The sequence below is a fragment of the Oncorhynchus masou genome, chromosome 6, assembly GCF_036934945.1.
Source record: "Oncorhynchus masou masou isolate Uvic2021 chromosome 6, UVic_Omas_1.1, whole genome shotgun sequence".
In the NCBI taxonomy this organism is placed as follows: Eukaryota; Metazoa; Chordata; class Actinopteri; order Salmoniformes; family Salmonidae; genus Oncorhynchus; species Oncorhynchus masou.
The window spans coordinates 67,116,601-67,139,967 of NC_088217.1; the positions used below are offsets into that span (position 1 = coordinate 67,116,601).

Sequence of the window (23,367 nt, forward strand, 5' to 3'; positions counted from 1 at the left end):
TGGGTCATTTCCAGTAGGGCGCACCGTCGCAAAACGTTTTAAAGCATTTTGAAAAGGAGAAGGAAAATGAACGTTTCCTAGTGGACATGTCCAAATGGTCCCTCCCTGTTTCAATCTGTTTTCTTCAGTTTGGTGCCTAATGAAAATGACCCTAGTGATCGGATGGAGAGCAGAGAGAAATAAATGAATGAAAGAGACGACTGTGCTGCTCTTAGTGTCAATGATGTCATCCGGAAATGCGTGCTTGGAAACACTGAGCTCATTCTCGTCATTTTTCCTCAATTCGTTTGACCTGTTTCCCACAGTCAACATCTGGAACACTTGGCTGTGTAGCAGTTTCACTTTGTAATGCTTTGCTGCTTTAACACCCATGTTCTTTAGGGGAACTCTGTGCAAATAGCTTTTCAACCTGAAAACGAGGGTTTCTTATTGAACAAGTCTTGTTTTCTCGCATTTAGGGCCGAACGAATATGACCGCGGCACACTACTGTAGTCCTAACTTCAGACGGAGTTATACTGGTCAACGTCTGTTGTGTTAAATGTTATGCAGCCGTGTGCAGTTCCCTTGCAGAAAACATGTCCCCAGGGCTTTGAATATAGGTGGACCAGGCCAATAATGTCATTGGAGAAGTTTGCAACTGCTTTGGCTAGCCGACTGTAGATATCTCACTTCAACTTATGCACCTATCCCACCCCAAAAAATAGATGGTGACTCATAATCAAACCAACACCTGCAGCTTTGGTCACTCATACTGGAGGCACGTGTGAGTGTTTTACCACTCTCACACAGTCCACCCGCGCTAGTTTCTGTGACCTATGTGCACGTTTGCGTATGAACACCAGCTCATGTTAAGTGGGTGTATGTGAGTGTCTCTCCAACTCCTCCTAACTCCCTGACTGACCCACTGGGCTAATCTTCTTGGCTGGGGCCTGGTTTGTTGTGTCGTGAACCTGATTACACCACTGTCGTGCCAAATGTAGTAGAGCGGCCTGGTTCCAGATCAGCTGCCGAGCTTGGCATCCCTATTGGTTATGTGAGCCATCAGAGGGCTACTCGCATGTCCAGGGTCAGCCAACATGAACCTGTTGCAACAAAAGTGAAGTTTACAGCGAGGGAGAGGGTCAAGGCCCATATTCATGAATCATCTACGTAGGGGTGCTGACCTTGGATCAGTTTAGCCTTTTCTGTCATAATGAATAGTAGACAGGGAAGGCTTGACGCTTGCACTCCTAGTCTGAGGGGTCTTTCTCACTAAATTGTTTTGGTGCAGGTTTTCTGAACTCTGGTGCGTTTACCCCCTCAGTGTGAACACTCTATACGCACTCGGAGTGAACTAAACAACTCGTGTGGTTTGATCATTAAGGGTGGTCTCAAAACTGACTTCAGATCAGCGTAACTTCACCCTACTCTGATGGCCATGCATTGCTCTGGTTGCACGATGGACCTGGTCATGATGACTCATCCTCTATGGTCACTTGTGTGATTTGCTCTTCTGAAAGACTTCGCCTACTCATCTTCTTAAGCCTCGTTCACATTACCTGTTACCGTTACAGAACATGTGTTTTATATCTAGCAACTTCGCACAGCCATTGAAGAGGAGTGGGACAACATTCCACTGGCCGCAATCAACAGCCTGATCAACTCTGTGAATGAGATGTCGCGCTGCATGAGGCAAATAGTGGTCACACCAGATACTACCTTGTTTTCGGATCCACGCCCCTACTTTTATTTTTTAAAGGTTATCTGACCAACAGATGCAAATCTGTATTCCCAGTCATGTGAAATCCATAGATTAGAGCCTAATGAATGTTTTTAAATGGTCTGATTTCCTTATTTGAACTGTAACTAGGGCTGTTGCGCTGACCATATTACCGCCAAACCGGCGGTCACGAGTCATAAAGGCAGTCAAAAACCACGTGACGGTAATTAGGATTCTCCAAGCTCTGATCCTGCTGGTCATTAGTAGCCTACCAAAGTTGCTAACTGCCTAGTACTTTTCACTCTATTGTCCCTCTAATCACTCTGACATCAATGGAAATGTGATCGAAAAAAATCGGCCATAGGCCTGTATATTGTAATAAGGTTAGTATCACAACTAAAGTGGTAAAAAAACAACATATATATTTTAAAATGAAGCACATTAATCCGCTTTACAAGGGGTATGGAGCCTAACAGGCATATATATAATCAGCGCGTGAGTTTCAGGCGTGGGGAAGATAATTCTCATCATACAAATGCACCTTATAGACGCATTCGACCGACGCTTAATCACATTTGCAGTCACTTTTGATAACGGACACGGGCAGTTGCATCCCCAATGCGTCTGTCTAAAACTTGTAGCCTGTAAGAGAGACTTCAACATGTGATGGAGAGTGCAAAGCACTCGGGTAGAAGGGCACAACAAAGAAGCATTGATTTTTTTTTTAGGGTGGATTACGGCCACAAAGGGGATCCCGCCCGGAAATTAGAGGCATTATCAAGTGCTTGTCAAATAGTGAATGAGAGACTAGAGGTGTGTACAGCCTGCGCAAAAAAACTATGCAGAGCTCATGCCTTTCATGCAACCTTTTTTAAAATCAGCATTAGTCGCATCATGCAAAACATATAGGCCAACATTTGTATCGCAACTAAAGTTACATAAATAGCTCTAAATTAAGCACATAGGAGTACCTGTTTCTTTGTTAACTGCTCAACACAGAATAGCCACGTGTGTACTCCCTCAAATCGTTTGGAGAAAATATCCTTTCTATTTTATTCAGCTATCTTCAATTGTATTCTTCATAGTATAAAATAATGCCATGGAATTCTAACTAAATCTTGTCTGCTAAAGGAACTAGTGTAGCCCACAGCCATTTGGCATAGCCACATCAAGACCTAACCTAAGGACAACTCAGAGTATGCTACTCTGTTCTTCTGAAATAGACTACATTTTCGTCATATCATGTTTCTTTAGACCTGTCTAAAATAAATAATGGATATATTCTGAAGGTGTAAGCTATATTACATGGAGTTAATAGCCAGTTCCAAAGGCCTGCATCAGTATGGGCTGTGTGTGGAAGCCAGATGCTAAATGTGTTTACGTTAATTAGAGTCTATTACAATGAGACCGACAGTTATTTGCCGGATGGCGAAACTTCATGACTGCCAATGTCTTGACTGTAACTCAGTAAAATCTTTGCAATTGTCACATGTTGCGTTTTTATTGTGCCGGCGTATTTATCCTGTCTTGATTGAAAAGGTCACATTTTGCGATCTTCCAAGATAATTGTGATCTCTGACGAGAGACAGGCTCTCCTCCAGCTTGCGTTAAACGGCAGAGTTGTCCGTTCACAATCCAGGGCAAGACTCTGTAATGAAATACGTCACAATGTAAACGGAGCATTAGAGAATACATGAGGCAGTGTGACCGATGTCCTAACTACTGTGTATGCAATGTGATCTGTGTGGCTGAGGTCACCGGTTTGGATGTGTTGCACTCATGCACACGCACTCCCAAATGTTTTTTTTTGCCTCAAATCAAAGTTTATTTGTCATGTTTGCCGAACACAACAGGTGTAGGTAGACCTTACAGTGAAATGCTTACTTACAGACTCTAACCAATAGTGCAAAATAGGTGTTAGGTGAACAATAGGTAAGTAAAAACAACAGTAAAAAGACAGGCTATACACAGTAGCGACGCTATAAAAGTAGCGAGGCTACCGGTTCGTCAGGCTTATTGAGGTAGTATGTACACGTAGCTATGATTTTAAAGTGACTATGCATATATGATGAACAGAGAGTAGCAGTATAGTAAAAGAGGGGTTGTTAGGTGGTGGGTGGCAGAACACAATGCAAAGAGCCCAGTTTGCCAATGTGCGGGAGCACTGTTTGGTTGGGCCAATTAGGTAGTATGTACATGAATGTATAGTTAAAGTGACTATGCATATATGATGAACAGAGAGTAGCAGCAGCATAAAAAGAGAGGTTGGGGGGGGGGGCACACAATGCAAATAGTCCATGTAGCCATTTGATGACCCGTTCAGGAGTCTTATGGCTTGTAAGTCGCTCTGGATAAGAGCGTCTGCTAAATGACTTAAATGTAAAAAATGTAAATGTTGGGGTTGCGTTAGTTGTGGATAATGTCCATTACTGTACACAGTCTGTTTTTATCTCTGTTTCCTCTCTGTAGCAATACTCGTTTTTATTATCCTCTGACATCACCTCTGCCAAGTGCCCTCTTTCCCACTTCCTGCTCAGACAGGAAATGTGGGATTAGGCCAGAGCAGGAAGTATGGGTGGGAGAAGGACACCTGTATCCTAGGGAGATTTGAATATACAGTACAGGAAGCAGTGTTTCCTCTACATTTTTTCATTTTCAGCAGAGCGCAGAAGCCTACACCAACACTCGTCTCAATAGAAACCAACCGAGACAAAAGGTGCAGCCTTATTGGCTGTAGGGGATCATTACTGGTAGTGTGTTATCTTTTTCAGGAGTTTTTAAACCCTCTCCCAAATTAGAGGACTTGATTCTCTAACCTTGGCTTTGGCCCTTGAAACGCAACTCCTGCACTTAGAATCCACCCAGTGTAAGAGATTGACAGTGGAGGTCCTGCTGTTGTGGATCCCGGGAGAAATGTCCACCCCCTCTATGCACACATCCTCCCTCTCTCGCACCTGGGGTAATGATGTCACACTTGTTTACTACCTGTGTGCTGAGAGAGAAGTGGCGCCCACTTTGGGCATCACTGCTTCTACTGCAGCGCATACAGCTGTTCAAACCCACATGTCACCTCCATTACAATGTCTGTATTGACTGACAGGCATAATTGCTGGGCAGATATCATGCAGGGAAGGCTTGATCACTCACTGTAAGTCAAGCTGAGTGGTAATATTAGAAACAGATGGTGTGTGTGTGTGTGTGTGTGTGTGTGTCAGTCAGACACACACACACCATGAAAGAACTCACCCCCCCCTGTGTTTTGAGTAGAGCCACATACTTTGTGTGGACTGTCCGTCTGCATAGTTCTACAAAGGGACAGCTGAGGCCAACTGGGATAACGAAGGCTGGAGTGTGTGTGGACTCGGAGGCAAACAAACACCAACTGTGTGGCCATGTTCACCACACAACGAGTCAGCATTTTTCACACCAGAGATATAGAGATCTATAGTATCAGTGAAAAGTTTGGACAAACTTACGAATTCAAGGGTGTTTCTTTATTACTATTTCCTTACATTGTAGAATAATATTGAAGATATCAAAACTATGAAATAACACATGGAATCATGTCGTAACCAAAAAAAGTGTTAAACAAATCAAAATATATTTGAGATTCTTCAAAGTAGCCACCCTTTGCCTTGACAGTTTTGCACACTCTTGGCATTCTCTCAACCAGCTTCACCTGGAATGCTTTTCCAAGTCTTGAAGGAGTTCCCACATAGGCTGAGTACTTGTTGTCTGCTTTTCCTACACTCTGCGGTCTAACTCATCCAGAACCATCTCAATTGGGTTGAGGTTGGGATATTGTGGAAGCCAGGTCATCTGATGCAGCACTCCATCACTCTCCTTCTTGGTCAAATAGCCATTACACAGCCTGGAGGTGTGTTGGGTCATTGTCCTGTTGAAATACAAATGGTAGTCCCACTAAGTGCGAACCAGATGGGATGGTGTATCTCTGCAGAATGCTGTGGTAGCTATGCTGGTTAAGTGTGCCTTGAATTCTAAATATATCAGACTGTGTCACCAGCAAAGCACCATCACACCACCACCTCCATGCTTCACGGTGGGAACCACACATTCAGAGATCATCCGTTCACCTACTCTGCGTTTCACAAAGACACGGCGTTTGAAACCAAAAATCTAAAATTTGGACTCATCAGCATTTATTGAGGCTGCAATCTGAGGTGCAGTTACCTCTAATGAACTTCTCTTCTGCAGCAGAGGTACCTCTGGATCTTCCTTTCCTGTGGCGGTCCTCATGAGAGCCACTTTCATCATAGCGCTTGATGGGTATTGCGACTGCACTTGAAGAAACTTTAGAAGTTCTTGACATTTTCCACATCGATTGACCTTCATGTCTTGAAGTAATGGACTGTCATTTCTGTTTTGGTTATTTGCCATAATATGGACTTGGTCTTCTACCAAATAGGGCTATCTTCTGTATACCACCCCTGCCTTGTCACAACACAACTGATTGGCTAAAACGCATTAAGAAGGAAATTCCACAAATTAACTTTCAACAAGGCACACCCATTAATAGAAATGCATTCCAGGTGACTACCTCATTAAAGCTGGTTGAGAGAATGCCAAGCGTGTGCAAAAATTGTTGTGAAGGCAAAGAGTGGCTACAAATACATTTTTGATTTGTTTAACACTTCTTTTGGTTACTACATGATTCCATATTTGTTATTCATAGTTTTGATGTCTTCACTATTATATACTGGAATGTAGAGAATAGTAAAAATAAAGAAACGTTGAATGAGTAGGTGTGTCCCAACTTTTCACTGGTTCGGTTTATATTTTTTGGGGCACTTTACTGAACAGGCAGAGGAAGACCGTGGGGAAAGATTGTGTCAACGGGCAGAAGGCCAAATTCAAACCTTTCCCTACAGTGCTATGAGAACAAGCATCATCAATCCATAGGTCCCATTTGTCACTCGGGTAATGGCCCTTACTGAGCTGAATTTCAGCCATCTTCTTTTTGTCTCCACTTTAAAACAAAAAAATAGATGGTGAATCAAATCGGATTATTTATTTTTCTTCTCCTATTCTCTCCTCTCCAGGACATAAAAGCTTGGTCCTGACTGTTGCGTTGGCTTCATTTGACCTCCTTTGACCTGAGTGGGACAAAGGGAGAGACACACCAGAGGTAAGAGACACCTTTAACCCCTTCCTTCAGTCTGCTGTTTTAGTCAGTTACCTGCCACCACTACATAGCTAGGTGGTCGTAGATGTTAGTTGATGGCAATAGGACTTGGCAAGACGGCACAAACTAATCTGGAACGACCAGGCGAGCCAGTACACGGACTCTATCGAAAGAATTGGAATGGGAGCCAACCTGACCCCTGTAGTTGTATAACAATATGGACATTTTTAGAAGATGGAACCCACTACCCTGGTGTTGCCAGCACCATGCTCGAACTCAGTGAGCTGTTGAAAACAGTCATGGACACTTAAAAAAAAAATCATGGATGTACCATGACTCTTCTGACAGAATCTCCACAGTGAAAGAGAGGCTCTTGCTCATTGAAATAGAATGACTAGAATGGCCATTCCTATTCAAAATGTTGTGCTATTAGGCCTCCCGGGTGGCTCAGTGGTCTAAGGCTGCGCCACCAGAGACTCTGGGTTCGAGCCCAGGCTCTGTCGCAGCCGGCCGTGACCGGGAGGTCCGTGGGGCAACGCACCAATTGGCCTAGCGTCGTCCCGGTTAGGGAGGGTTTGGCGGGTAGGGATATCCTTGTCTCATCGTGCCCTCCTGTGGCGGGCCAGGCGCAGTGCCCGCTAACCAAGGTTGCCAGGTGCACGGTGTTTCCTCCGACACATTGGTGTGTTAAGAAACAGTGCGGCTTGGTTGGGTTGTTTTTCAGGTGGACGCATGGCTCTCAACCTTTGTCTCTCCCGAGCGATGAGACAAGATAGTAACTACTAACAATTGGATACCACGAACAAGGGGGGAAAATTTAAAAAAAAATACAATGTTATTCTATTTCAATGCTCTTGCTCTGTGCCTGTTTTTTTCTTCTTCTTCTGTAAGTTGAAGGAAGAAAGACAGAGGACAGGAACGACCGAGGAGGGAGTTAGGGGGAGAGAGAGGGGCTGCGTGTCCCTGATGTCACCCCATTCCCGACATAGTCCTGGTCAAAAAGTAGTGCACTGTGTTGGGAATCGGGTGACATTTGGGACGTAGTCTGTGTGGCTGCCTGAGGGGTGTAGGGAACAAGTCCCCCCCCCTCCGCACCGGCCTGTTCCCGGGAAGTGGAGGAGTACCGTTGAAGTGATTTTTGTCACGTGTCCTCAGTGTCTGTGTCCTGCGTTGTCTTGTCCCCTTCACCACCACTGTGGAGAGCTTGCTCTCTCGTGTCTCCAGGCAGTCACACTTGTCTTCCCTCATTGCGGTGTGTGTGTGTGTGTGTGTGTTTCCCAATCCTGGTCATCCAGGGGGACCCAGAGGGGTGCACGTTTTTGTTCTCGCCCCTCACGAACACAACCAACCCAACGAGTCATTGAGCCTTTTGATAAGTCGAATCAGGTGTCTTCGCACTGGACTAAACCGTGCACCCCTCTGGGTCCCCAAGAACCGAGACAGTGGAGGTAGGAGGTAGGAAAGCGGTGTGGCTCAGCGGTAGTGCTGCAGTCCACCAAGCACATTTAGTCCAGGAGCAACGTGGAATCCTACCCCAAACACTTTCTTCCTTCTACAACCTTTAGCCTACATCTACATTCCTAACGGAATAAAGAGACGAATACAGCAGTAGGATGGGGGGAGGGGGAATAGTAGGTTGGAAACCGTGACAAATCGGGGTTGAGGGGGGCAGGCTAGTCATGTGCCATGTCAGTGTATTTCGAGACTTATATTCATTCCTTGAGGATGAGATGCTTTCACTGTGGGAATGAGGGTCGACTCGCAGAGCGTCTCACACAGACACACGCAAGCAGCCATCGGAAGTGGACCTCTGTGTGTGTGTAGGGTGATGTGTGTGTGGGTGTGTGTGCTCCAGTGCATGTGACCGCACACACTCAATCTACTCAGCCGCTGTTTGTTTGGGAAGAAGCACTCGTGATCGTTGTGTGTTTTGGTCTAGGCCGGCTAATTAGTTGGCGTGTGTCTTGGTGTTTATAAGTGGGACGGTGGCCTGTAATTTACACCAACCAACCAACCCATACTCCAGCTTCCTCTAAGGGTATATAGGAGGCAGGGTGAAGTTGCATCTAGATGCTTATCTTGGGTCAGTTTAGCATTTCCCCCACTAATGGATAAGGTTAGGATTGGGGAGGGGAAGGTGATCCTAGATCTGTACCTACGGGAGAAAAAACCCTCTTAACTATGGGAGGTTTGGGGTGAAGTGTGTCACTATAGACCATGTACTACTGACTGGCAGGATGCTATTGTTGCTACGGTCTCCATGGAGATGTGTGTGTGTGACTGACTGTGTGTGTGTGTGACTGCGTCTGTCCTTTAAAAGCTAACCATCCCCTTTGGTGGTGAGGGAATCTGACTCTTGAAGATGGAGAGTCGGCCCTCGGGAGATGAAAATGAACTAGCGGGGAACAGTACAGTTGTTTGTGTGTGTATACGGGTACGTCCCAAGTTCCCTGTGATTGTTGCACACCCTTCAGGGGCAGGCTGGCATTCCTGAATATTATGCCAGAGAATGGTCGGAAGGCCGGAGGTGACACGGCGGACGTGAAGGTGGCACGGCTGACGGACAGACAGACATACTACCGATAGTTGCTAGAGTCAGGAGGCCTAACGAAACAAGACTGTGTGTTTGGCGTGTGCGCATGTGGACGTGGATGTGTGTGCAATGTGCCAGTTACCAGTAACCAATTCCCAGCCAGCTGTCAGAGGTCAAGAGGTCAGAGGCTGGCTGGAGCAGCTGGCAGGAGCTGGGGCTGCTGGGATGAATGGTGACATTCCCAGCTGTTCTGGGGTCTGTGCTGTGGTGCCAGTCTGTGCTGTCTGTCGGCCTATAGGGAAAGGTGAGGTGTGGATTGGACAGCACTATACCCACTGTGCTCCATGTTCCCTAACAGGTGTGTGTGTGTGTGTGTTACGCACAAGATGTCTACTACGGACACACCACGGTTAGACGCTGACCCTGAAATATTAGGATAGCTAGTTAAAGAGAGACCGACCTAGTACGAATATAAACGTACAGCGGAGTTCTTATTGAGCCGCTATGCTAGCTGCCAAGCCAGTGTTACTCTGCAAGGAGATTTGAGGACTTTTAACACATTAGTGGGTTATTTCTGTGCTAGGTGACTGCACTTCCATTGTGTGTGTGTGTGTGTGTGTGACTGTTTCTTTTTTTTTTTACCCTCGTGAATAGTATCTTTCTCTGTCTAATTGGCTTGACGATGATTGCCCCGATATGAAAATTAAACCCAGCAGTGATATCTGCCAGCGATGAACTGATGGTTGTTGCGAGCCTGGAAACGATATGTTACTCATTACCCAAGGATATTAGTGATAAACATTCTGATATCAGAATGTTTATGGTTGCAGAGCTACTGGTTATCACCATAAGTAAATGTCTATTTGTTCCTGCGTCATACATTTCCGTTGAAGTTAGCTTTTTCCAAGGACCATGCACAACGGAAATGAATGATATCATATGCTATTTAGCAGAGCTATGTAATGGCTCAGTGGCACAACGTTTACTGTAAACAATCAAATCAAAGGGTGCGGCAGCGTAGCCTAGTGGTTAGAGCGTTGGACTAGTAACTGGAAGGTTGCAAGTTCGAATCCCCGAGCTGACAAAGTAAATATCTGTCGTTTTGCCCCTGAACAAGGTAGTTAACCCACTGTTCCTAGGCCATCATTGTAAATAAGAATTTGTTCTTAACTGACTTGCCTAGTTAAATAAAGGTCAAATTTTAAAAAAATCGAGCAAGATCACAAGATGGATCAAATCAAATGTTATTGGTCGCATACACATGGTTAGCAGATGTTAATGCGAGTGTAGCCAAATGCTTGTGCTTCTAGTTCAGACCGTGCAGTAATATCTAACAAGTAATCTAACAATTTCACAACAACTACCTGGTACACACAAGTGTAAAGGAATGATTAAGAATATGTACATATAAATATATGGATGAGCGATGGCCGAACGGCATAAGCAAGTTGCAGTAGATGGTATAGAGTACAGTACATACATATGAGATGAGTAATGCTGGGTATGTAAACATTATATAAAGTGACATTGTTTAAAGTGACTAGTGATACATTTATTCTATCCAATTTTTAATTATTAAAGTGGCTGGAGAGATGAGTCAGTTTGTTGGCAGAAGCCACTCAGTGTTAGTGATGGCTGTTTAACAGTCTGATGGCCTTGATAGAAGCTGTTTTTCAGTCTCTCAGTCCCTGCTTTGATGCACCTGTACTGACCTCGCCTTCTGGATGATTGCGAGGTGAACAGGCAGTGGCTCAGGTGGTTGTTGTCCTTGATGATCTTTATGGCCTTCCTGTGACATCGGGTGGTGTAGGTGTCCTGGAGGGCAGGTAGTTTGCCCCCGGTGATGCGTTGTGCAGACCTCACTATCCTCTGGAGAGCCTTACGGTTGTGGGCGGAGCAGTTGCTGTACCAGGCGGTGATGCAGCCCGACAGGATGCTCTCGATTGTGCATCTGTATTGTGTTGTATTTGTCGAACTGCTTTGCCCTATCTTGGTCAGGTCGCAGTTGCAAAATGAGAACTTATTGTCAACTGGCCGACCTGGTTAAATAAAGGTGAAATGAAAATAAATAAATACATTGACTCTATAGATTTTTTTTTTTATTCATGTGTAAACATGTCTAAAAACATAATTACACATTGACATTATTGGGTGTTTTGTATAGATTAGTGACACAATCTTTTAATTGAATCCATTTTTAAATTCTGGCTGTAACGCAGCAAAATGTGGGAAAGGTCTAGGGGTGTGAATACTTTCTGAAGGCACTGTATTTGCATAGTTCCGTGGCTGCTATGGGGGTAGGGCTGTTGGTAGGGCTGTTGCTGTTGCTATGGAGCAACCTGCTGACTGCTGCAAACACCAGCTGACTTCTAGCTGCTGCTGCCTCTGGGTGTGGGAGCGTATCATCTGGTCAGCTCCTCTCTCCTTTTCTCTGTCGTTCATTCTTTTCCCGTCGCCCCCTGTCTTTGTCTTGCTCTCTCCCTCCCTTCACATATCTCTCTCTCTTTCTCTCCTCTTTATCTCTGTTTTCTCTCTCTCTCCCCCCTCCTGTTTTTAATTGTCTGTGTATGCCAGAGTCACTCTGTGTGATCTTCTACTCGCTCTGCTCTCCTCTTTACCTCCGCTGCCTGCTGGCTGTCAGTCGTGCTTGACCGGTGCCGTTTTGTCAGTCTGGCCCTCCCCCCTACTCATATATCCTAATGGTCTATTCCCTCCCCCCTATCATATATACTAATGGTCTATTCCCTCCCCCCTATCATATATACTAATGGTCTATTCCCTCCCCCTACTCATATATCCTAATGGTCTATTCCCTCCCCCCTACTCATATATCCTAATGGTCTATTCCCTCCCCCTACTCATATATCCTAATGGTCTATTCCCTCCCCCTACTCATATCCTAATGGTCTATTCCCTCCCCCCTGCTCATATCCTAATGGTCTATTCCCTCCCCCCTACTCATATCCTAATGGTCTATTCCCTCCCCCTACTCATATCCTAATGGTCTATTCCCTCCCCCCTACTCATATATCCTACTGGTCTATTCCCGCCCCCCTACTCATATCCTAATGGTCTATTCCCTCCCCCATCATCTCTCCGTCTCTGTCCTCCTCTCTCTCCCACTTCCCCCATCCTTCCCATTATCTGCCTATTGTAGGAAGTGTTTTTGGCCTAGCTTTCTTTTAAAGGAACAAAAGGTGGCAAAATGTCTCTGGATTGGATCTCTGCTTCGTTGTATGCATTTAGTTGATTTTAAATTGAGGCTGTATGTCATTTATGCATTCCCCCCCCATTGAGGATGTCACCAAGGGATGTTGATATATTGTGTGGTGTTTAATCAGGGCAGGGTCATGTTCGTTAGGCACTAAACCTTTGGGTACCATCAGAACATGTTTACAGTGTGCCCTAATGAACACAACCTTGGCCTGGAGTAAGTTCCTCTCGATTTACTCTCCCGAACACAAAGGGCCCAGGGCATGTATATTTATAAAGCGTCTCAGACTAGGAGTTCTGATCTAGGATCAGGTCCTCCCTGTCCATGTAATCTTAGTCATTGTCATCTAAAAAGGGAAAAACCGATCCTAGATCAGCACTCCTACTCCAAGAGGCTTTTTGAATACGGGGCCTCCTCACCCGAATGTACTTTAGACTGTTGCAGTGGCCTTGTCGGTGGATCTCTTTCAGAGCCCGTATGGAGACGATGTTCTCCTTTTTGCACGCTGTGCGGGGTTGTAGCCTGCTAGGCCATATACAGTAGTCTTACAGTGTTGAACTGATGGCGTTCTCAGCCCACGTTTTAACGATCTCTTTGCCCCACCCTCACTGTGCCAATGGCCCCTTTCATTGACTGACTGAGCATGGTGGATGAGGCCTGTTTGCCTAGAGGGGATAGAGAGGGGTGAAATGAAATGAGCGCTGCCATGTGCTCTGAAATAGCCACCATTCATCCATCCACACTCACCTGCCTGCTTTGTCGCACAGGCAGTCAAAGCACTTGAGTAATACCAACTGTGTTTGGCCTACTCATATAACCCCACCCCCGTCCTACCATTTGGGAGAGTCCGGCCACACACTTATCCATGTTCCAGAACTGGACCCAAGGCCAGGGTTGACTCCCCCACAGGAACAGTGGGGGGTATTGTGGCATGGGGGGGGGGGTCGATAGCTGTTGAAGCAGACTTTCTAAATTTAGTCAGTGTTAAATGTTATAGACTAGATTCATGTGTTCATGGTAAGGAAAAACAAACCACTGTCATCTATAGTAGCCTTTAGTTTGAGACGCACACTTCCCAGGGGACAATTAAGCGGTGCTGGGAATATGGGACCCACTCTGTAATGTGCCATTACCACACACACACACTGGAGTGCTATTCTTAACCCAGCAGGCCTCCCTAAATGTTTTATTTGTTCTTGGTGTTCATTTTTGGTCCACCCCTTCGAGAGACTACAGTTGAGCCCTACCAAACGCTCAGGAACGCCCCTCTCCTTTCCACCTACCTCTACAGGATGGCCTAGTGGGGTTAAAGGTGAAAATGCAGCATTTGACCTCTTAATGTAAGACAACTTAATTCTAGACAGTTACTCATCCTGTATGGCTTCGTTGGCGGAGCGCGGCACTTTCAACGCCAGGATTGTGGGTTCGATTCCCGGGGGAATGTTTACACGCATGACTAAGTATTTTTGGATAAAAGCGTCTTCGAATTGGCATTTATTGTTATTAACTTCCCCTGTTGCTGATTGTCATGAAATGTTACCATTGTAATAAGATTAGTTTTCTCCTTTTGGAGAATTCATCGTGATACGATGTGATGTTGATGTATTTTTTGGACTTGAAAAGGGCTCTCGTCGACATTTGGGGTGCGGATGGAGTTTTAAGTTTGAGAGACGGGGGAAATGAGTTGCGGAGTGAGACACAGTATTATGGGTTGTTGTGTGTCTGGCTGGCTGTCATGTTTTTCTACGGAGGAAGCCGTTGAGACGACGTGTCACTGCTGCCTCTGTTTTATTAGCCCCTCAGTCCTCCACACACACACACACACACACACACACACACACACACACACACACACACACACACAAGGGAGTTGGTGGTGTGTGTGAGAACATTGTGTGGGTGGGTGGGGTACGACGCCAAAATTAGACTGCACCCACACCCATTTTTAGAAGTTTGGTTTATGGAAACATCTATTCAGCCATTACTCATGATGGCACAATGGTGTTTTCATACAGCCTACGTCATAGTCGCCGACTCTACTGCTTCCTCTTTTTGAACCACAAAAGGGTTATCAATTCTCTGTGTTGGAGAGGGTGAAGCTAGTACAGAAAGGTGACCTGTGTGTGTGTGTGTGTGCACGCACACACTTGCATTCTCGCTTATCATGGTCTTGTCCAGTGGGCACAATGTCCGAGAACGTTCCAAAACCAAGCGATGCAGTATCTGAACTTGTTCAGTAAGAAAGGAGCGCTCCTTTTCCGTTTGCAAAACATTCTGCTCCAGTCAGCTCTAATGAACAGGACCCAGGACAAGGCTGAGAACAAACCAAATAAACAATGTTCTGGTTCCCTACTCGTACGCAAAGTGAGTTCACGAGGAGACTGCAGGGTACCGCCTCGTCTCCTCTATGATGTAATGGGCCATTCCACAGTAACAAAATGATGACGCAAACGGCACAAAACGTCCTTCTGTTACCAAACTTTGCATCTCTGTTCTGTTCTTCAAGTAAATGTGTTTTTTGTGACGTTCTCTGTGGAAATTGGAACTCTGTCGTCTCTCCACTTTAATTCACGTTCAGTGCATACATTTTTAAAGTGGAAAAATCTGAGTTTCATTATTATTCTGCTAAGTGTGGAATTGTCCTAATCCTCCCTCCCTCCCTCCCTCCCTCCCTCCCTCCCTCCCTCCCTCCCTCCCTCCCTCCCTCCCTCCCTCCCTCCCTCCCTCCCTCCCTCCCTCCCTCCCTCCCTCCCTCCCTCCCTCCCTCCCTCCCTCCCTCCCTCCCTCCCTCCCTCCCTCCCTCCCTCCCTCCCTCCCTCCCTCCCTCCCTCCCTCCCTCCCTCCCTCCTCCCCCTCCCTCCCCCCTCCCTCCCTCCCAGTCCTCACCTCTCCTTGCACCCTGTCTCTCACCATTCGTTTGGGAAGGGGGATAACTAGTCAGTTGCACAACTGAACGCATTCAATCGAAATGTCTTCTGCATTGAACCCTCTGAATCAGATTGTTGCGGGGAGGGCTGCCTTAATCAACGTCCACGGCACCTGGGGGAGCAGTTGTTGTTGTTGGGGGTTAACTGCCTTGCTCAAGGGCAGAACGACAGATTTGAACCACCGTGCGGCTCAGACATTCAAACCAGCGACTTTTGGGTTACTGGCCCAGCGCTCTTAACCGCTCGGCTACCTGCCACTTATCTCTCTCCGTGCCTCCCCCTTTCAAGTATACTTATATAGGGGTCAACTGGTTTGCATGGGAAGCATGAGTGGCAAGCTGATTTTCTATTCAGATTACACGGAAGTCAACCAAACAGCCTGGTTAAACACTGTTCAACTTGTTCTACTAGGCTACGTAACTTTGGCCTGCATTTATCTCTGTCATTGCGAAATATGTCGTTTTTCCAATTCACATTTTATACAGCTTGTGGGGGTGTGTGTGGTTCTATACAGATGCATTGGCTACAGGTTAGGGTTCTACACCTCCTGACTTGACTGTCAGTGAGCATCCCGTGTATGACCTTTGACGCTGACTCTTGACCCCCCCCGTAGGCCAACATCACATCCCGTTCCCTTCTCTATATGAAACGCTCTTCGCCTTTGCTCAGCTTGAGCACTCAAGAGTACTTTGACAGCTTGTTCTGTTCTCTCTTCCCAGTCTCATGGTTAAGCATTGGGAGTCAGCCATTACCTTTAATTTAGAGTGCTTTTCCAGAACGGCCCCCCCTTTCTCTTTTCTCGCACTCTGCCCCCCTTTCTCTTTCCTCTCTCTGCCCCCTTTTCTCACACTCTGTCCCTCTTTTCTCTCCCTCCTCGGAGGCACAGGCCGACCCAAACTGGTGGCCTAGTGTGGGGCAGACGTACGTGTGTGTGTTTCCTGTGTACCCCTCCCACTGTGGCAGAGGCTTAGCACCACAACAGCCCCAGTGGGGTGACCTCTGAACCCTGAGGTGGCCCCAGTTCTGACCCCGGTGGTGAGACATGAGGAACTGTCATGCTCAGGCTTCTCATAGACACACTGGCCTGGAGAGAGAGTGATGGAGAGACGGGGAGAGAAAGAGGGAGAAGGAGAGACTGGGAGAGAAAGAGGGAGAGACGGGGAGACAGGGGGAGAAGGAGAGATGAGAAGGAGAGGGAGGGAGAAGGAGAGACAGGGAGAGAAAGATGGCGCGGGAGGGAGAAGGAGCGGGAGGGAGGAGAGAGGGAGATGTGGGGAGAGAAGGAGGGAGAAGGAGAGACATGGAGAGAAAGAGGGAGCGGGAGGGAGACGCGGGGAGAGAAAGGGAGACGCGGGGAAAGGGAGAGGGAGACCTGGGGAGAGACAGGGAGAGAAGGGGACATGAGAGAGGAGAGACAGGGAGAGAAAGGGACATGAGAGAGGAGAGGGACACGGGGGAGAGAGGGTCACAGGGGGGAAAATGCAGGGAGAGAAAGGGGGAGACGCAGGGAGAGAAAGGGGAAGAGAAAGGGGGGCACGGGGGGGAGAAAGGGAGACACGGTGGGGGGAGAGAGGCACGGGGGGATAGAGTGAGACACGGAAAGGAGAGTGAAACCACCGCTCAGTCAGATACTTAGATACTTGTATGCTTGTATGCTCAGTCAGATTATATGCAACGCAGGACACGCTAGATAATATCTAGTAATATCATCAGCCATGTGTAGTTAACTAGTGATTATGATTGATTGTTTTTCATAAGATAAGTTTAATGCTAGCTAGCAACTTACCTTGGTTTACTGCATTTTCTCTGCCAGCGCACGGCTAGTGGTGCCCGGAGCACCCAAGTCTAGCACCGAAATGCTCCTTGACAGCTTCTACCCCCAAGTCATAAGACTGCTGAACAATTAATCAAATGGCCACCGGACTTTTTACAAGTTTGATTTGTAACCGTGGCAGCTTCACCTGGGAGATCCATCATTTTCCTGCCACCGCGACAGATTGAAGCTTGTAATTGGTTTAGTAAGGGTCTGGGGCCAAGGCGATTGGATGTGCGTTTTATAAAGACACGCCCCTCGACGCTGTGGCTGGAATGCAGACGATACAGGCAGTTTAATGAACTCAATTGCCAAAAGAGCAGCACAGCAACTTGTACCACTGTTTTGCACACCATTTTCAACAAACTCATTTGCTGTCATTACTTTCCCTGTCGCAGAATGCTTCCCTATTACAGCACGTGATAATATATCCTAATTAGTTGATGCAATGGTTATTTAATCCACCACTTGCGTTAACCACGGTTACGATGCCCGTGATGTCGAAAGGCAAACGCATATGATCTGATTTTTCAAAATGATTTTCAGGCACAGTTGATAAGATTTAGATTCAGGATATTTTTTATTACCCCGTTTAATATATTTGGTCTTTCCCAATATCTGATGTTGTCGTTACAACAATTCCCATCCCCTACAATGGACTAAGATGAAGACTAAATAGTGTGTTTATCCCAGCCGGAATACTACCGTTATTCCACATACTTTTTATTATTTTCACTTACCAATTTTGCTGGTGTAATTAGGCTATTTGAAATCGAATATGCCAGCTTGAGTCTTTTGCCCTCAGAACAGCCTCAATTCGTCTGGGCATGGACTCGACAAGGTGTCAAGCGTTCCACAGGGATGCTGGCCCATGTTTACTCCAATGCTTCCCGCAGATGTTAAGTTGGCTGGATGTCCTTTTGGGGGGGTGGACCATTCTGAAAACCCAGCAGCGTTGCAGTTCTTGACACACACCTCCTCTCCTTCATCTACACTGATTTTGAAGTGGATTTAACAAGGGACGTCAGTAAGGGATCATAGCGTTCCCCTGGCCAGTCTGTCACGGAAAGAGGTGTTCATCATGTTTTTTTGTACACTCAGTACAAAACATAGCTTTAACCCGGATCATAGTTTATTAGGTACACCCATCTAGGTACCAGGCCGGACCCTTTTTGCCTCCTGGAACAGCCTGATTTCTTGCTGCAGATTGGACGGCGATAAACCACCAGCCTGTACCGTTGACACCAGGCTGGACGGGTTCATGGACTCATACCGCTTACGCCAAATCTGGACTCTGCCATTAGCATGGCACACCAGGAAGCGGGATTCGTCGAACCCGGGTGGCGTTTTCCCTCCGTCGTCCAGTGTTGGTGATCGCGCGCCCTACTGGAGCCGCTTCTTCTTGATTTTAAGCTCATAGCAGTGGGACGAGGTGCGGTCGTCTGCTGCAATAGCCGTTACGCGCCGTTACGTCAGGATGACGGCTGTTTCTGAGATTCTGGATCCGGCGCGCCTGGCACCGACGATCATACCATGCTCATTAGTCGCTGAGGTCACTCGTTTTGCTCATTCGAACAGTAACTGAATGCCTCGATGCCTGTCTGCCTGCTTTATGCAGCAAGCCACGGCCACGTGACTCACTGCCTGTAGGAGCGATCCATTTTTGTGAACGGGGTGGTGTACCTAATAAACTGGCCAGGTAGTGTAGGCGAAGTCATGAGAATGGGCCATATTGAAATGCCCCTTGCCTCAAATATCCGTTAATGTAATTTTAGTATTGTGAACAAGCTGCTAGGCAGAGACGTTATGCATAAATGCAAAAAAAAATATCTTGCCTATGTAGAGTCAAAATGGTGGCGAGGTTTTGCGAATCATCCTCAACCACCTGAAGATTGATATTACTTTGGTTTTTCTTGAATGTGGGGTAATTTTGTAGGAATCAAATGTCACATGAACATGTTCGAACCCCCCAGTCATTGGGAAACGCAGATCAACCAGCCCTCTTGGAGAGCTGCCTCTAGCCAGTATTTATGGTCATATTGGTCATATTATGGTCATATTTACAAGGAAAGACTGAAATCCATCCCATGACTTGCATCCCAAATGGCACCCTATTCCCTATATAGTGTGCTACTTTTAACCAGGGCCATTTCGGACACTGTACTCTATATGTTGGCACCGGCCAGCGTGGTTGCAAACAGAAAGGAGGCTTGTTTCATTCTGTCCTTTTCCTCTTCCTGTCCTCCTCGTTTCACCATGCTGTAAAGAAGCCCTGTCCCTGGCACTGTAACCATGGCGATGCTGGTTTTTGATTGACAGCTGGGCTTGGGCGTTGTTATGGAACAGCCCGTGGGGGGAAATTAGGCCATTTCCTGTTCTGATCCATCGTCCCCGTCCCGTTCCCCCAGTCCGCACGCACAGCTGCTACATCCACACGCACGGGTGTGTGTCCTGTTCACTGTACATTGTGTATCACATAAATGGCGGCCATGCCAACTAAAGGGTTAACTGGGATTGCCAGGGGGTCTTAGGGGTGGCGATGGTTGGGCAGCTGTAGAGACGGTGTGGAAAGACTGTGCGTGTAACTGTGCATGCCTGTAAATCTGCACAGTCACACACACAACAGTGGTTCTGTGTAAGCTAGCTGTCTTGAATGTGTCCGCGCATGATACGAACCAGACTCCTTTCCAGATGGTGTGTGTGCGTGCGTATTTTGCACGCATTAACTTTTGAGTGTTTATGGCCTGTGCCAGTGCCCACCAGGCCCACACACACACACACACACACACACACACACACACACACACACACACACACACACACACACACACACACACAGCTCGGCCCAAGTCACAGGCTGGTTAACCACAAGATTCTAACTGCAACTCAGCCTTTTTTCTTTCTCCTTATCCCTTTTCTCCCTCCCTGTTCTCTCTTCTTTCCCTCACTCTCCTCCCTCCCTGCTCGCTCCCTATTTCCTTCCTCCCTGCTTCCTCTGCCCTTTTTTCCCCCTCTCTCCTTCTTCCTATCACTTTTTCTTTGAGCTGTTAACACTGAAGAAAATAACTATTTGGAGGTAGAGATGCAGGGAAGCGTATCATCTCTTTTCTCTCTCTCTCTGGGGAATAAGAGAGTGGCTTTTCAAAGCCAGCCCTTCCTCTCCACTGCTCTCTCCACACTTAAACACAGTGCTCCTGTCTTTCAGATATATTACACTACCACACATACACACTCTCCAACATGATGCTGCAGATAACGATACTGTACAGATACAATCTCAATTGAGCTCGAAATGCTGATATTGGTTCAGTTTGCGGGTCGCGCGCGCGCGCGCACACAGCTTTATTTTCGTGACATATCAGGAATTTTTGGTGACTAAAAATGTTTGACTATTAAAAATCATATTTTCTTCAACACTAACCCCAAAACCATAAACCTAACCCTTAAGCTTAAAATAGCATTTGAACAAATTCAGGACATGAAAAAAGTCCGGCCTTTTAAAATAATGTTTTCCTACCCTGTCAAGACATTTGGGTGAATTGTTATAACATTGGGCTCCTGATAAGGCAGGAAAACAAGTTTTCACACCGTATCAAAAGCAGGGGTCAACTATGTACCCATGGAGGGTCCTGCTGTCTGGTACAGTCCCCCATCAAGGGGCTCACTGCACGTTTAGGGGGAAACACTATACCCCCTGGAACACCAATGAGATGACATTAGGCCTGAGCTTCTAACTCTTCCATCTGACTGGGCTGCTATCAGCCGCTTCAAATACTATTTGAAAATCATTTCAAATACTTCATCTGTGCTTGATTGAGCTCTTCTGGTGCAATGGAACCCATAGAATAGGCGCCAGACTGCCAACCCTGCCTGCCTGGCACTCTAGGCAGGCTAGCGCAAACGCTCAAAGTATTTGAAAGATTTCAAATATTATTTGAACCCAGGTCTGGCTGTTGTAGGAGTTAATGTACTGTAGGAACACAGGGTAATATTGTGGGTATAAGACTGGGCCTTTTTGTGTCTTTAGGTGGCTTTGTCACACACTGCTGCCATGCCACTGAGCCTGGGATCCTGTGTTGCCGTGTGTGTGCTCGTTTCTGTCTCACCCCTCACTAGTTGTGCTCTCAGAGAATTGTGTGTGTGCGCGCGCAGAAAGACGACGGCGGGGGGCGTGGACATTGAAATCTGTGGTTACGGTTTAGTGGTGGTGGGTGTGCGTCCGTGCTCGTGGATGTGACCATGTGTGAGGGAGTGTTTCCTTGTGTCCCACTGTGCGTGGCCCTGCCTCTCCATGTCCTCATGTAGCCTGTCAGTAGATTAAGATGAGACTGGATTCCTCTGACGAGATCCTATGCCGCTTTTGTTCTTAATACCCCCCCCCCCCCCCCACTAAACTGTCTCCCTATCCAAACAGGAAGTGATGCAATAGGAACAGGATGTGAAGGGGTCACTGGTCATACTTTTAATGGTATCAGAAGAGGATGTGAAGGGGTCAGCTGTTAGTCAAATATGCTTCTGTCTGTCCGAGGTTTGAGTGGATCAGAAAGGAGTGGGGTTCGAGATTGGTTTAGCCACAGATTGCGGGTGGTGGTTAGGGAAGGGGCTTCAAGTTCGGGCTTCTGTGACGCATGTACGTGCGCACGCACATGCTCACCCCTAGGGGCTTTAAAGGCTTGTAGTGTCTCTGGCTCAAGTTCTACCGGTGTGGCTTTGAGTCACGACCCTGCACATGATTTAAACACTTGAGTCATTATCCCAGCAGTGGAAAAGGTGGGAAATCTATTACAAACGTCACCTGTTTTCTGATCTGTCCACAAGAGGGCGCTCTGTCATTATCATTAGACGGCACGATAAGGCTCTGTGATACAGAATACCATGGCTACGTCCCACGTGGCACACCATTCCCTTCATAGTGCATTACTTTTGACCAATGCCCAAGTACACTATAAAGGGAATAGGGTCATTTCAGTGCTCATTACCGTACAAAACAGCCCAAGCAGTATAGGCAGCCACTCGTGGGGAATAGGCCTCGGCTCAACTCAGTAGGCCTTCCAACAGCATCCAGCATGTGGAATACTGTACCTCTGGCAGACACAACAGGGAATAAGCCTACTGCCGCTGCGCAGCCGTATCCCTCCACGTTGTAGAGCTCTTTTGGCGGTTGCCACGGTAACACCTTTTAGAAGGTTGCCGTGGTGAAGGGTGTGGCTTCATCGCTGCCACTGTGCGATTTTTAGAATTCTCTCTCTGTAAATGTGTGCACGTATGCATGCGTGCTCATGAATTGAAATATTTAATTGGTTTTGATTGTAGTGTGATTTTTTTTTTTTTTCTATAGTCAAATGAAGTAGTGTGTGTGTGTCTGTCTCCCAGATGGCAGATATGTCTGACGACGAGCTGGACCACGGGGGAGTGGAGGAAGACAGTGATAAGGAAGACCAGGACCTGGACAAAATGTTTGGAGCCTGGTTGGGAGAGCTGGACAAACTCACACAGGTATTGCAGTAGGGGAGGATGGGCGTATCCTGGCAACCATATCCTGGCAGCCATGTCATGGATACCATATCTTGGCAACGGTGTCCTAGCAAACCATATCCAAGTAATCATATTCTAGCAACAATATCATAGTAACAGTACCCATGCAGCCATGTCCCAGTAACTGTAACCTAGTAACCGTATCCTGGTAACCGTATCCAGGCAACCATATTATCCTAGTCACCACCCCTCCCACCCTTTCGCTAAGTCATGTTAGCTTTCTTCCACTTCCTTCAAGCCTGTTAAAGTCTGGTTTTGTGTTGTTATGGATTAAAGACAATGTGCCGGTACTTTGGCAATTAGTAAGCATTTTTTAAACCTCCTGCTTTGAGCTGGATTGTTTCATGTGTAGTTCATACATGCACAATCTATGAGCAGCCATTAAATCCTTAGTATGAAAACGACTGTTTCCTAGAATCTGTGGTGGCCTTTTCCCCTACATTTACCCCCACGTGGGGCCAGTCCCCCAGCAATTTGAGTTTCAGCCAACGAGCTTCAGCCC

General features: G+C 46.8%; 1 protein-coding gene across 1 annotated transcript in view; it reads left to right on the forward strand.

Annotated features, from left to right (window-relative positions):
• LOC135541666 (ras-associated and pleckstrin homology domains-containing protein 1-like) overlaps window positions 1-23,367 on the forward strand; it is a 73,261-nt gene that overhangs the window by 14,513 nt on the left and 35,381 nt on the right. Inside the window, exons 2-3 of the mRNA XM_064967983.1 lie at window positions 6,761-6,846; window positions 22,704-22,826. Coding sequence (XP_064824055.1) covers window positions 22,704-22,826 — 123 coding nt within the window. The 5' untranslated portion in view covers window positions 6,761-6,846. The remainder of the gene's footprint in view (window positions 1-6,760; window positions 6,847-22,703; window positions 22,827-23,367) is intronic.